General features: G+C 44.8%; 1 protein-coding gene across 1 annotated transcript in view; it reads left to right on the top strand.

Annotated features, from left to right (window-relative positions):
- Positions 1-2482: 2482 nt before the first annotated feature.
- Positions 2483-15690, top strand: part of itga11b (integrin, alpha 11b) — a 54480-nt gene continuing 41272 nt past the window's right edge. Inside the window, exons 1-5 of the mRNA XM_028585272.1 lie at positions 2483-2631; positions 13551-13660; positions 14342-14433; positions 14544-14658; positions 15477-15604. Coding sequence (XP_028441073.1) covers positions 2483-2631; positions 13551-13660; positions 14342-14433; positions 14544-14658; positions 15477-15604 — 594 coding nt within the window. The remainder of the gene's footprint in view (positions 2632-13550; positions 13661-14341; positions 14434-14543; positions 14659-15476; positions 15605-15690) is intronic.

The following is a 15690-nucleotide window of genomic DNA, read 5'->3' as shown; positions in this document are numbered from 1 at the left end:
TCTTCCTGAAGGAGTATTTAAACTTGTGCTGGAAGAGTTACGTTTAACTGAACCTTTAAGGAAAGCAAAGATATTGGGGTCAGCCCTATATTCCCACATTTCCAAGAATTTTGCAGTTTTGTTCCTTTTACCTGGATAAATAAAGGTAACATTAAAAAAATCTTAGATATGTGGGAACATAGGTACGCTCCCAGATATTGCTAATAACTAAAGGCTAGTTTTCACTGACCTTCAAAAGGTGACAGTCCTGAAACAAAGCCGAATATTCTCGTCCCCTGACCTGATGCTGTCTAAGCTTTCCCTTTGTTTCATCATAAAACAACATGGTGTTTCTGGAAATTCCACTACAACCTAGAGCGTCATAAAGTGACACCAAGAGTACCGACCAAGCGTGTTTAAAAATGACGCCGATGATGACCTACAGCGTCAAAATTCAGCGCAGACGGAATTATATTGGACCAAGTTGAAAGCCCCCTGCATCTGACTGAGACGTTAAAGGGCAAATTGTTTTTTTTTGCCAAGAGTTTCTATGATATATAAACATATGTCTATGCTCAACATGCTGCTCTTATTTCAGAGAGACTGACTGGAGAGCTGAATAGAAATAAAGCTGAAATAGTTGGAAGCTCAACGGAGCTTCTGAGCACAAAACCATAAGGAAGGAAAAACTGAACCTTTCTTGTGATGATCTGATAGAGGAAGTATGCCTTGGATTGTCCTGACTCATAGTTTATCATCCTATTTTCTATCCTGTATTTGCATGATACAGATTGGACTTCTGTTGAAAGGATGAAATCATTTCTTTCCTCCTTTTTTCCAGGCTGCTATCAGTTTCCTGCCGTGGAAAATAAACTTTAAAAAGCACATTTCACTTTCATCATCCTTTATTATCTGGCTTTTTGTCAGACTTTGGCAGCGTTACAAAGTCTTCTACTTCTCCCTCTCTCCATTCAACTGGCCATCCAGATAGAGGTTGTAATTGAAACCAGAGGGAGGTCCAGAATCAGGAGCAGGAAGGACAGAGGAAGAGGAGGAAAGCTTGAAGTGTGAAGTGAAGGGTTTCGTGTGCCTCCTTCCTCAGGATGGATTTCATTTGTGCCGGTTTCATGGTAATAACATAATTCAAACTGAGGAATGGAGACTAAAGTTACAGATTAATCCAATAGTAAAGACACTGCAATAAATGCTAAATCATCAAGAGATGTCTACAAGTTTTATAATGTGTGTCTACGCTCTGACAGTTCAGGGTCAGGCTGTTCTCTCAAACATATTTGTATGTATTCCACGTATTTATTACTGTCAGCACCACATTGGCTGCTGCTGTATAAGAGCGTGAAGATCCTCGTAGGTAGAAGGTTGGGGTGGATGTTTGGCTCCTAAAACACAAGACCTTCACCCAGGAAACAGGTGTTCATGTCCTGGAAGAAGTTACCCTATCATCACATACCCTTCACCATACCTAGAGATTGGCATGCGGTACTTTCCATAAAATCATCTCTCAATGCAAATCAAACCAGCTACTAGGCTAACTGAACTAAAACCATGCCAATCTCTAGGTATGGTGAAGGGTATGTGATGATGGGGGGCTATTTTAATTCCAAAGGCCAAGGGAACTTTATCAGGATGCATAGTATCCTGGATCCATGAAATAACTGGCCTTTAAAAATCAAAGTCTGCCTGCCTCTATGGGAATTTAACATAGGGGTCTACTGACTTATGCCCCCTGTATTTTAAGGAAGAACATTTATTTATTTACGATACATTATTCATTCACAAAGAAAATTGGTGTCCTTAAAGGTTTCATATGGTTTTCATAATCTTTTTAATTAAGGCATTAAGATCAATTTCCAAAAGGGGATTTTTTTTATTCCTCTTTTTAGTCAATGTTAGCATGGGTGTATTCACTTATGCTTAGCACTGTAACTCCAGAATTCTTTTTAATCCTGGTTCAAGTTCTCAAACTTTGTTTTGAAAAGTTATTATTATAAAGATTATTACTTACATTATTACTTACAGTGTTGTCGTTTTGGTTCCATTATGCTGGAAGGTGTTGACATTATTTCATCCCTCCACATACCTGCGGGCACGGACTCGATATGAGGAACACCTGTGTGTAATTTTTTTCGTTTTCGTGGTAAAGTTAAGAAGGAGAAACAAAATGTAGGTTCCAGGCCAGAGGGGCTCTTAGAAGGAAACTCTCCTGATTCCAGGAGATCTTTTGAGTGATGAAGTGGAATTTATTTTGTGGAAGCAGTTAGAGACTTTCCTACATTTCAGAGAGAAGGGAACATAAAGCTCCATTCAGAGGGTTTAATGTGTAATGTGATGGAGAGACAGCAGAGAGACAGTTCTTCCAAGAAGAAGTGGTTCCATGTGGCCGTAGAAATGCCGTCTTCACACGCCATTTTTCTGTGATTCATGTGGTTATACTGGTGGTTATACTGGTTATACGGTTGGTTATACTGGGTAACGTTGATGAACCATGTTGTGGGAGCTGAGTTTCTTTTGCTGTGTTTCAGATCTTCAGCTCTGCTTCAACTTTGACACGAAGAACTTCAAGATCTTCTCCGGGTCCAAAGAAAACCTGTTTGGTTACACGGTCCAGCAGCACGAGGTGGGAGAACGCCAGTGGTGAGAATCCCAGTTCACTAATAATCGCCCATGTCCATAGAAACCAGTCTGTCCACTGGTCTGTCTGCATCTACCGAACCAGTCTGTCCACTGGTCTGTAGGCTTTTAAAATCAACACAATGAGTTAATGCAAATTTCTTTTTCTTTTTTTGGGTTAGGGTAAGGGGGTTAACCCTGCCCACACGTTCTGTGATTTCCCTCCGTAGTTTTTGAATTCAGGAAGTGATGCAGCAGTAAAGTTGTTGATAGTTTTGCCTGCAATGCAACTATCTTGCTAGATTTACAGACTTTTCAGACCCTCTTAGCAACCCATAAATAAATAATGTGTAACCAAATCAGAGAACGCACGCACGGATAACACACATGCGTTCTGTGATCTGGGTCTCGGGCCGCTCTCTAGTTTGTAAAAACCAGGAAGTGATACAGCAGTAACGTTGTGAATGGCCAGCAGAAACAAAGCTCCTTGAGCAGAAATGGATAAAGAAAAGGGTCTGTTGAATGGAAAGTCTAGTTTCAAACCCTTCCAGATGGTTGTCTCCACAAGACTAAAGTTATCTGCATGAACTGTCGGAGTAAGTTCAGTCTCAAATACCACTCGAGCGTTAAAAACTTGAAAAATGTCCCTTTTAAAGAACATTTAGAACAGATATAAAATGTATGATTCATTAAAGGAGAAATCCGGCGCAAAATGAACCTAAGGGTTAATAACACATGTGTACCGAGTCGACTGTTCTCTGGGACATGTTTTCATGCTAATCGAATGTGAACAGTTTTAGCGCAAACCACTACTTAGCTTATAACGCTAGTCGTCGGGGAAGAGGGTAAAGTAAAGAGAAATCTCTATTTCTACACCACTAACAAGGCTCAAAATAGCACCACACTTCCACGGTAGCATAATGAGGATCCCCACATGTAAACCAAAGCATTGAGAACTTTGTAAGTGTACGGACAGTTTATTAAAAAGATAGTTTATAAAGACTGTACCGTTCACATATACAGCGTACCAGTAACATTGCTCAAACACAGCGTTCGACTCGGTACAAATGTGTTATTAACCCCTAGGTTCATTTTGCACCGAATTTGTCCTTTAAGGATTGATTGCAAGTTCACAATGGAAATCATGCGATAAATAGCGAATCAATATTTTAATCGATTGACAGCCCTAGACCAGTCTGTACAGGTTAATTGAACTTTTGGTCTTATGGAGCTACTTTGAACTGGCCGATTATTCAAACCAGTCTGTGCTGGTCTGTCCATCCATCCATCCATCCATCTTCGTCCGCTTATCCGGTGTCGGGTCGCGGGGGGAGCAGCTCCAGCAGGGGACCCCAAACTTCCCTTTCCCGAGCAACATTAACCAGCTCCGACTGGGGATCGAGGATGTTCCCAGGCCAGGTTGGAGATATAATCCCTCCACCTAGTCCTGGGTCTTCCCCGAGGCCTCCTCCCAGCTGGACGTGCCTGGAACACCTCCCTAGGGAGGCGCCCAGGGGGCATCCTTACCAGATGCCCGAACCACCTCAACTGGCTCCTTTCGACGCAAAGGAGCAGCGGCTCTACTCCGAGCTCCTCACGGATGACTGAGCTTCTCACCCTATCTCTAAGGGAGACGCCAGCCACCCTCCTGAGGAAACCCATTTCGGCCGCTTGTACCCTGGATCTCGTTCTTTTTCGGGTCATGACCCAGCCTTCATGACCATAGGTGAGGGTAGGAACGAAAACTGACCGGTAGATCGAGAGCTTTGCCTTCTGGCTCAGCTCTCTTTTTCGTCACAACGGTGCGATAGATTGAATGCAATACCGCACCCGGCTGCGCCCGATTCTCCGACCAATCTCCCGCTCCATTGTCCCTCACTCGCGAACAAAACCCCAAGGTACTTGAACTCCTTCACTTGGGGTAAGGACTCATTCCCTACCTGGAGAAGGCATTCCATCGGTTTCCTGCTGAGAACCATGGCCTCCGATTTAGAGGTGCTGATCCTCATCCCAACCGCTTCACACTCGGTTGCGAACCGATCCAGTGAGTGCTGAAGGTCGCAGGCCGATGATGCCATCAGGACCACATCATCTGCAAAGAGCAGCGATGAGATCCCCAGCCCACCAAACTGCAACCCCTCCCCACCCCGACCACGCCTCGATATCCTGTCCATAAATATTACAAACAGGATTGGTGACAAAGCGCAGCCCTGGCGGAGGCCAACCCTCACCTGAAACGAGTCCGACTTACTACCGAGAACCCGGACACAGCTCTCACTTTGGTCATACAGAGATTGGATGGCCCTGAGTAGAGACCCCTCACCCCATACTCCCGCAGCACCTCCCACAGTATCTCCCGGGGACCCGGTCATACGCCTTCTCCAAATCCACAAAACACATGTAGACCGGTTGGGCATACTCCCAGGCTCCCTCCAGGATCCTTGCGAGAGTGAAGAGCTGGTCCGTTGTTCCACGACCAGGACGGAATCCGCATTGTTCCTCCTCAACCCGAGGTTCGACTATCGGCCGAACCCTCCTTTCCAGCACCTTGGAGTAGACTTTACCAGGGAGGCTGAGAAGTGTGATACCCCTATAATTGGCACACACCCTCTGGTCCCCTTTTAAAAAGAGGAACCACCACCCCAGTCTGCCACTCCTTTGGCACCGTCCCAGACTTCCACGCAATGTTGAAGAGGCGTGTCAACCAGGACAGCCCCTCCACACCCAGAGCCTTGAGCATTTCTGGACGGATCTCATCAATCCCGGGGCTTTGCCACTGTGTAGTTGTTTGACTACATCAGTGACTTCCGCCTGGGAAATCGGCGACAATCCCCGTTATCCTCCAGCTCTGCCTCTAACATAGAGGGCGATTAGTCGGATTCAGGAGTTCCTCAAAGTGCTCCTTCCACCGCCCTATTACCTCCTCAGTGGAGGTCAACAGTGTCCCATCCTTACTGTACACAGCTTGGATGGTTCCCTCTTCCCCTCCTGAGGTGGCGAACAGTTTTCCAGAAACACTTTGGTGCCGACCGAAAGTCCTTCTCCATGTCTTCTCCAAACTTCTCCCACACCCGCTGCTTTGCCTCTTTCACGGCAGAGGCTGCAGCCCTTCGGGCCCCTCGGTACCCTGCAACCGCCTCCGGAGTCCTCCGAGATAACATATCCCGGAAGGACTCCTTCTTCAGTCGGACGGCTTCCCTGACCACTGGTGTCCACCACGGTGTTCGTGGGTTACCGCCCCTTGAGGCACCTAAGATCCTAAGACCACAGCTCCTCGCCGCAGCTTCAGCAATGGAAACTTTGAACATTGTCCACTCGGGTTCAATGCCCCCAGCCTCCACAGGGATGCACGAAAAGCTCCGCCCGGAGGTGTGAGTTGAAAGTCTGTCGGACAGGGGCCTCCTCCAGACGTTCCCAATTTACCCGCACTACACGTTTGGGCTTACCAGGTCTGTCCAGAGTCTTCCCCACCCCTGACCCAACTCACCACCAGATGGTGATCGGTTGACAGCTCTGCCCCTCTCTTCACCCGAGTGTCCAAAACATACGGCCTCAGATCAGATGAAACGATTATGAAATCGATCATTGACCTTCGGCCTAGGGTGCTCTGGTACCAGGTACACTTATGAGCATCCCTATGTTCGAACATGGTGTTAGTTATAGACAATCCATGACTAGCACAGAAGTCCAACAACAAACAACCACTCTGGTTTAGATCAGGAGGCCGTTCCTCCCAATCACGCCTCCAGGTGTCTCCATCATTGCCCACGTGTGCGTTGAAGTCCCCCAGCAGAACAATGGAGTCCCCCACTGGAGCCCCATGCAGGACTCCAGTCAAGGTCTCCAAGAAGGCCGAATACTCCGAACTCCTGTTTGGTGCATATGCACAGACAACAGTCAGAGTTTTCCCCACAACCCGCAGGCGAGGGAGGCGACCCTCTCGTCCACGGGGTAAACTCCAACACAGCGGCGCTCAGCCGGGGGCTTGTGAGTATCCCCACACCCGCCCGGCGCCTCACACCCTGGGCAACTCCGGAGAAGAAAAGAGTCCAACCCCTATCCAGGAGTATTGTTCCAGAACCGAGACTGTGCGTAGAGGTAAGCCCCACCAGATCTAACCGGTAGCGCTCCACCTCCCGCACCAGTTCCGGCTCCTTCCCCCACAGAGAGGTGACGTTCCACGTCCCCAGAGCCAGCGTCTGCCGCCCGGGTCTGGTCCGTCGAGGCCCCTGACCTTCACTGCCACCCATGTGGCATCGCACCCGACCCCAACGGTTCCTCCCACAGGTGGTGGGCCCATGGGCTGGCTGGTCTGTCCACACCTATAAAATTGTCAATCTACAGTATACAAACTATAGAAACCAGTCTGCACTGGTACATACTTACATAATCCACTCTGTGATTCATTGTCTCTGTCCAGACGTGATGTGAGAAGTTAAGGTTTGTACTGTATCCAGTCATGTTTAATGATGTTGAACCATAACAGCTGCTTGGATTTAAGAGAAGTTGGTTAATTATTTTAGCAGGTGGAATACTTGTGCTAAACATTGGCGAGCCATGATTTAAAATATGAACACGTAACGAACGTTTTAGAAGAAAACTAAAAATGACAAATTGACTGAATGTCTGTTTACAAAGAAAAATTCCAAATGTCCATCGTGTGATGTAACTGCAGTCTGTCATATCTGGATCAGATACATGTGAACACGACAAGAGATCTTCAGATGAACGACAAAATAAATATCATCAACCTTGATTATAAGGTTCCAAGCTTTTCTTTTCAAGCTTTAGACATTTTTTTGGACGCTTCAGTTAGTCTGTCTGCTTTACAATGGGAGTATCTGTTGAGTTGAGTATTTTTTGGACTCGCTGTGGTCTGTCAGAAATGTCCTGGGAAAGTTAGAAAGTTTCCAGGAAAGTTGGTTGTTGTTTTCTGTCCTTGTCAGTGAATCACGTTGAGGAGTCGGACTCATGTTGGGAAGACACATTTTCCGCCGATGCGTCTGTAGAGTGTAAAGTATCGGGACGTTATTTATTATCCTCTCTGCTATAAATTAGGATTTCATGATCTAGATGTGATCCTATATGGCCACATCGATTATCACTCTCTCTGTGAACAGTTTGTCCTTGGCTCTCCTTCTCCGTCCGTCTTCTGCAAGTGTTTGTCTCGTCTCATCCTTCATCTTTATGTTGCCAGCCTGCTGTCGGATTCTCAATTATACCAGAAGACACATTTCAACCTGGCTTCTGGCGGCTTCTTACTGCTGCAAACAAGATGAGATCACATTGTTCTCTCATCTCATGTCACTGCAGTTTGTCTTATCCCAACTAGGGATGTTAATAAGGTAGTAATACTAACATTTCAATATGAAATAGCCATTTAAATAAAGGCTTTTTAACTTTTTGCAAGAAGAGTGCCTTAGACCTTTGTGTTCCCCTTCCAAAGAGCACCTTCATGATTAGTTTGAAGTTCTGAGCACTGTTCTGAGCATGAATGTATTCCGCATATTTATTACTGTCAGCACCACATTAACTGCTGCTGTATAAGAGCGAGAAGATCCTCGTATGGAGGAGGTTGGGGGGATGTTTGGCTTCTAAAACACAGGGCTGTCAAGCTGAGAGGAGTTCATGTCCTGGAAGTTAAGGAGAAAACACAAGACTTTCATCCAGGAAACAGGTGTTCATGTCCTGAAGAAGTTAAGGAGAAAACACAAGACTTTCACCCAGGAAACAGGTGTTCATGTCCTGGAAGAAGTTAAGGGGAAAACACAAGTCTTTCACCCAGGAAACAGGTGTTCATGTCCTGGAAGAAGTTAAGGAGAAAACACAAGACTTTCACCCAGGAAAAAAGGTGTTCATTTCCTGAAGAAGTTAAGGAGAAAACACAAGACTTTCACCCAGGAAACAGGTGTTCATGTCCTGAAGAAGTTAAGGAGAAAACACAAGACTTTCACCCAGGAAACAGGTGTTCATGTCCTGAAGAAGTTAAGGAGAAAACACAAGACTTTCACCCAGGAAACAGGTGTTCATGTCCTGAAGAAGTTAAGGAGAAAACACAAGATTTTCACCCTGGAAACAGGTGTTCACGTCCTGGAAGAAGTTAAGGGGAAAACATAAGACTTTCACCCAGGAAACAGGTGTTCATGTCCTGAAGAAGTTAAGGAGAAAACACAAGACTTTCACCCAGGAAACAGGTGTTCATGTCCTGAAGAAGTTAAGGAGAAAACACAAGACTTTCACCCAGGAAACAGGTGTTTATGTCCTGAAGATGTTAAGGAGAAAACACAAGACTTTCACCCAGGAAACAGGTGTTCATGTCCTGAAGAAGTTAAGGAGAAAACACAAGGCTTTCACCCAGGAAACAGGTGTTCATGTCCTGGAAGAAGTTAAGGAGAAAACACAAGACTTTCACCCAAGAAACAGGTGTTCGGGAGTGTTTTAATCCAAACTCGGAGAGCGCAGACCTCCGTCAAGGTCTGATGTCAGGCTTTACCCTTCCACTTCCGTTCTCTGTATGTTGCTGTTTTCAAAACCCTTTATTTTCGGGAAAGAACAACAACCCATTGAAAACATCAGGCGAAATTAAACGAGATCAAATTGGAAGGATTGGGAATCTGCAACCACGCTGTTGTTGTCCTCCTCTCGTCTGTCTGCGGTTGCAGGTGAGATTGTGCAACATTCCCGCTTCTCTGTGCCGTCTCTCTCTCTTTCTTTTTTTATGATGAATACCTCACAGTCTTCCAGGATTACAAAATCTCTCTGCCTTTGAAGTCGCAGGTAAATAAGTGGAAAGTATTTGCATTTGTCTCGATAACGGCGGCTTCTCCTGCGTCCCCGAGGCAGAGTGGCGGCTCTGGAAACTATGTGTTGTGGTTGGTAATTCCCCAGCCTCCCTCTGGGAAGCCCATCACTTCGCTCTGTGTGTGTTTTTAAAGGAGGGGATTTGACATCGTTATTCTGCAGAGTTGTTTTTCTACACAGCCTGGTGACATTTAACATATCTGGTGTTTGTCTGGGGTTGGTATTCAGACAGACTCGCTTCAAGTTCTCTCACTATCGGTCTTTCCTCCGTGATTGTTCTCAGGAATTTTATGGGAAGCATATTTCGTGATCACAGCACGACAATGGTAGGGAGTAGTATGAAAAGCCCTAAATCCGAGCATGGAGGTTGGTCGGGGTGGACGATGGGTCAAACAACACAGGACTTTCACCGAGGAGACTGGGGATCACATCCGGTGTATTGCAGTTCCCTTCTGCATTATTCTCTTCCTAACCACAACCTTTCCTGTCCCCCCCCCATTGTTGCGTGCCACAGAGACCTTGGATCGTGTCCCTGTGCCCGGGGATCGTGTCCACGTGTGGCGGTTCGTCCCGTTGTTGTCGCCGGCGTGTGGCGTTTAATTTCCCGTTGTTGCGTCCCCCAGAGCAGCCCAGTGTCATGGCAGTTCGTGAAATTGTAACGCTCTAAAATCGTGACCTATACACAAAATAACGCGACTATTTCACAAACTGCCGTGAGACCAGGTTGGTATTTTTACTTCCAAGATTTTGTATCAATGATTGGCGTTGCAATGATTGGCTACAGTAGATAAGAAGTCTTAGTCAACTAAGACCAAAATGACCGATCATCGACTAATCGTCTAAGAGGGAGCAGCCGTAGAGGCTAGAGGGTCGTCCTGCAAAATGCAACGTGCCATCATCCTGTTAGAAACTGCGTTCAAATACAAGCAAGCAAGACATTCCTGGTAGATTATTTTGTAACACGAATGTGAGGGTGTCTGATGATCATACCCGAAACATCTGATGACCCTGGGCTCATCACTGATGATGTGTCTAAGCCGCATCATCTACAGACAGATGGTCCCCTGAGTTACAGTCACAGACTTTCAGTGCTGGACAACAGCCACATTTAGAAAGAACATAAATAAACCTGTGAAACTGTGGAGCCATGTGTGTTTGTTTGGACGAGGATGTTGCCGTGTCTGTCAGAGGTTGAACCCTTTGACCCGTGTCGACCTCTGAGGTCAAACCTCCCGCGGTACGAGTTTACAGAGACGAGTGTTTGTGTCGCTTGGCAACTTTCACGCTGGGATCTGTGTGTGTGTCTGAGTGACAGAACGTTTGGTTTGCTCTTGGGGTTTTTCTCCTCACATTCAACAAGCATGCAAACCGACCATCCGAAACCACTAAAACCAAACTGAACACATGGCTGACAAGTTGTTGATTTTATCTTGCATTTCTTGGTTCGTTATTTGGTTTTGTGTTTTTTTCATCGACATATAACCAGGTCCAGCTAAAGAAAATAAAAGTGAAAATTATTTTTAAATTTCCAGCAGTAGCAGCAGGAGCATAAAAACGTCTAAAACATTTACAGAAATCTTATGGTTTGGATGTCAGTCCCTCAGAATCAAAGCAGGAGAGTTTATTTTCTAGAGCTGCTATTCTGTATGTGTTCAACAGTGGCTTTATATAAACCAAGAACTGTTTCAAACCGAACGACAATATAGTTTGTTTATTCCTACCCTCTAATACCACCCATGGGAGCATTTCATAAATAAGAGCCAGGTGTTGTAAACTTTTGGGCATTAGCCCAAACCTTGGGGGGTTCAAGGCATGCTCACCTGTGGACATTTTTTTCCCAACTGGGCTCATTGAATCCATTAGAGTCTTTACCTTTCCAGTCAGACCCAATTTATGCAACTCCAAGACTGTTTAGGAACCTCAGTATGCAGAAATATTTAAATACACCATTTTAGAATAGGCAAAATTATATTAATATAATATTTAGCAACCTTCCCAACAAGCTAGCATAGAATGAGTTCCTGATACCAATATGTTGCTCTAGCTTTAAAACAGAACCAGCTATAGCCTCTGAAAGACAGTAATGTCATGTTGGCCGAAAAAAAGATTCAGTGATTTTGAGTAAAACATTCATTGTTTGACCTGTCCAGCCCCCCCAACCTGCCTCCCTACGCAGAAATTTGGCACTCTTATACTTCGTCACCTTACTTCCAGCTTTGCTCCTGAATGTGTGATCATTGCCGACCTTTTCAAGAAGCTAGTTGAAGGAATGACAGAGGGAGGCTGTGTTCACGCGGTCCAACAAGTCTACCACCGCAGGAACACTTTGAATAATAACTACTTTGCACAGCTGCATGCTTTCAGGGAATATTCATTTCTTTTAGAGAATACGGGCCAAATCAATTTGCATGGAAACGTAGTCAGTGTCCACAACCAACAGCAGCAGGAAATAACGGGAAGAATTAGGAAGAATATGCTCTGTACTCTCAATATATATTCCCTCCACCTTTATATATAAACTCCCTGCAGGATTATGCAGGTCCAAACCGTGTACAGTGTTCTTGAAAGGGCCTATAGGAGCTGCAGGAAATCAGTAATTAAGTCACTAATAGTCTAATAAAGTAGTAGCAGGAGAGGGCAGGTAAATGACAGCACCTGTTCAGGAAAGGATCAGCCTGTAGGAGTGATGTCAGAGGTTGAGAGGCGGGGTTGTGTCTGCTGCTGCCGGCTGCAGGATGTGGCCTCTGCGGTTTGTCAGCGCTGCTCTCCGTCATGTTTGATGTGGACGGGTCACACATTAGTTATTTAGCAGATTGAGGGTAAGCGCTCTGCGATGGCGTCTCCTCTGGTATGTGACTCAGCCTTTCTTCCCAGAACCACCGTCCAGACCGCATGTGGAGGCGTTTAACACTAATAACCTGCTCGCTGTGTGACGCTGTGGCAGCACGGTCTGACCTCTGAGGGCAAGAGGGGAAAGACAATTTATTAGGCTTCTGTGAGTGCCTACATCTGACAACATGCAGTCTGTGTTTGGAGTTTAAAAAAAACAGCTAAAAAAGGTTATACGTTTTAAAGCCTCAGAGTCTCCGTGACAGAGAAAGCATCATAATGTCCACAAGAACGACTCAATCCTGCAGAACGCTTCACTTCTCTGATTGCCTAACTGCTCATAACGCTCATACTTGTGCCAAAATATGAGTTAATACACAGCTTTAATTTGTTCCCAGCACTGTTATCTGTTTAAATTCATTGTTTTAGATATGGAGCGTTGGATTTTTATTAGATTCAGCTGCACATGAATTCCTTTAAAATGAATGAAAATAGTGATGAATGCCTCTCAGCAGCAAATGCTCAAGAATTAAAGAAGTTAAGCAATTTATATATGGAGCATTAAGGAGCCAAACAAACTTTACAGAGGCAGCTTTCAAGTGTGTTTTAATTCTCAACACAAAGGTTTTACGTAGAGCGTTCCTTTAAATCGGATTGGATTGTGGTGGCACCTGGATCATGGTTGCAGCTGCTGCCGTGGTCCTGCTTAAGGTCGTAAATGCAGCTTGAACGATAAGACATGTGTAGCCAGTTTTAGGGGGAGGACAGTCTCGAATAAAACACTGTTGTGTGATGATGGGATGTGACTCCATCCTCCTGCATCCATAACCTCCATCTCCACACTTAGTTACTTTGTGCTACACAGAATAAAGAGCACGTTATTTCCAGCATTGGAATTTAAAATTAGCATTGGACGTAAATGGTGACCAACATAAACATCATATGTGAATGTTCATGTAGAAGAAATTGAGTGTTCAATTCCCAATAATGATATAATAACTCACTCTACATTATCCCTTCCTCAAGTTATTATGAGGCTGAACTCTGTGATGATGATATAAATGTTTATCATTTATATTATGAGTAATGTGTTTACTCTGTGTGCACTATTCAGGGACCACATCAAACACACAATAAATCTTCATTATAGATTGAACTCCAGACCGACAGTTAGGCTACATTGTTTTTTCCCTGAGGCCCAGCAGGGTTTCTTAGTGTTGGTCTCACCGGAAAAACCATCACTGTGTGCTGCTTCCTGCATTGTCTCAGCCTCAGGTGTGTGTGCGTGTGTGTGTATGTGTGTGTGCTTTCAGGTTGCTGGTTGGAGCTCCCTTTGAATCCACAGGGAAGCAGCAGACCGGTGATGTATTCAAATGTCCGCTGGACACCAGGAAGTCTGCAAACTGCACTCGACTCAACTTGGGTGAGCTACGTGCAGATATATGATACATGTTCATCAAAATCACAGCAGGTGTTTGAGGCAGCCCAGAGAGAGTAAAACCGTTTGAAGTATTGCAAATGATTTACAGTAAAACTGACTGACAGCTGCACACTGAAGCATGAAGAGAGTAATCCTGTTTCCAGTTTTCATGCTGCTGTTGTCTTCATGTGGCGAGTGGTGCAGGAATTACTTTGTTTGATTTTAGTTCAAGTACAAAAAATGAACCTTGGGGGAAACTCAGATTTCAGCTGGTATCGAGTGTGCCCCATTTGGCGGAGTCCTTGGCAGCGGCCCAGGTTCAAATCCAACCTATGCTGCATGTCATCCCCTCTCTCCCCATTTTCCTAAATGTCTACACTATAAATATAAATGTTATTTTAACGCATTTTAAGACAGAAATGTTTAACTATATACATATTGAGCACATATTGAGCACTTTAATTTACACATTAATTGGTTGTGGTGGTTAACCTGCAATTTACACTTTAATAAAAAAAGCCCCCCCCCAAAAAAAAAAATTAAAAATTAAAAATAAAAGCACAGTACTTTCATTTTAGAAGTTCATGAACCAAACATTGCACACATGAAAGAAGACAAACACTGAAAAGCTAATGTATAGTTAAAGTATCTTCAATGTGTAACGTTTAGTGATGTTTGAATCAGGGGAACTTTCTCTGGACAACGTATCGGAGAGGAAAGACAAGATGAGGCTGGGGATGACGCTGACCTCCAACCCAAAGGACAACAGCTTTGTGGTGAGTCAAAAACACAGAGAGACTCCCTCCACAGCCGCTCAGCTTCACTTCAAATGATCGTCTGAACTCATTGGACTTTTTGTCTCTGCTGTGTGTCAACGTGTCCTCAGACCTGCGGTCCGCTCTGGTCTCATGAGTGTGGAAGCTCCCTGTACAGCACAGGAATCTGCTCCAGGGTCACCCGCAACTTTAAACCGTCCCACACCATCACACCGGCCCTGCAGAGTAACCATTACACATCCACCCAACCATCCATCCAACAAACAATCCATCCATCCATGTGTCTTTCTAACATCCACCTATCCATCCATACACCTATCCATCCATCCATCTTTGTAACATCCATCCATCCATCCATCTGTCTAACATCCACCCATCTGTCCATCCATCCATCTATCTAACATCCACCGACTTATCCATACATCCATCCATCAATCCATCCATCTGTCTAACAGCCAGCCACCCATCCATCCATCTGTCTATCTAACAGCCACCCATCCATCCATCCATCCATTTGTGTAACTAACATCCACCCATGCATTCATTTATCATTCTATCATTCATACATCCATCCATCCATCCATCCATCTGTCTATCTATCTAACATCCACCCATCCATCCATCAATCTGTTTAACATCCACCCATCCATCCATCCATCCATCCATCCATCTGTCTATCTAACATCCATCCATCCATCCATCCATCTGTCTATCTAACATTCATTCATCCATTCGTCCGCCAATCCATCTGTCCCTTCATCCCTCTGTCCATCTAACATGCATCTTTTCGTTCAGCCATCCCACAACTCGTTCATCTATCCAATCATCCAACATTTTTCCATTTGTCCGAGATATATAATGTATACTTAGTTTCTGTTACTCTCTTCTTTGTATGAATGAAAATAATAGATGTTAAAAGAGTAGGTTTAACAGGCTCAGGCTTCAGCCTTCACCTTTTCAGTCCAGTTTGGTTTCCTGTACATTTTTGTTTTTGCAAGAAAAAGTATTAATGTTATGTTAATGTATTGTTTTTTAACTTGCAGGGTGTGAGACGTTTATGGACATCGTGATCGTTCTGGACGGTTCTAACTCCATCTATCCGTGGTACGAGGTACAGGACTTCCTCATCACCATCCTGCAGAAGTTCTACATCGGCCCAGGTCAGACGCAGGTCGGTTCATCGCTGAATTACAAAAAGACAACATGTTCTCACTACCAACCGTTGTTATTGACGCTAAAAGTCTCCTTTAGCGTCAT

The sequence above is a fragment of the Perca flavescens genome, chromosome 8 (genome assembly GCF_004354835.1).
Source record: "Perca flavescens isolate YP-PL-M2 chromosome 8, PFLA_1.0, whole genome shotgun sequence".
Classification (NCBI taxonomy): domain Eukaryota; kingdom Metazoa; phylum Chordata; class Actinopteri; order Perciformes; family Percidae; genus Perca; species Perca flavescens.
Note: the sequence above shows the minus strand (reverse complement) of the source record. Positions and strands in the feature narration are given on the sequence as shown.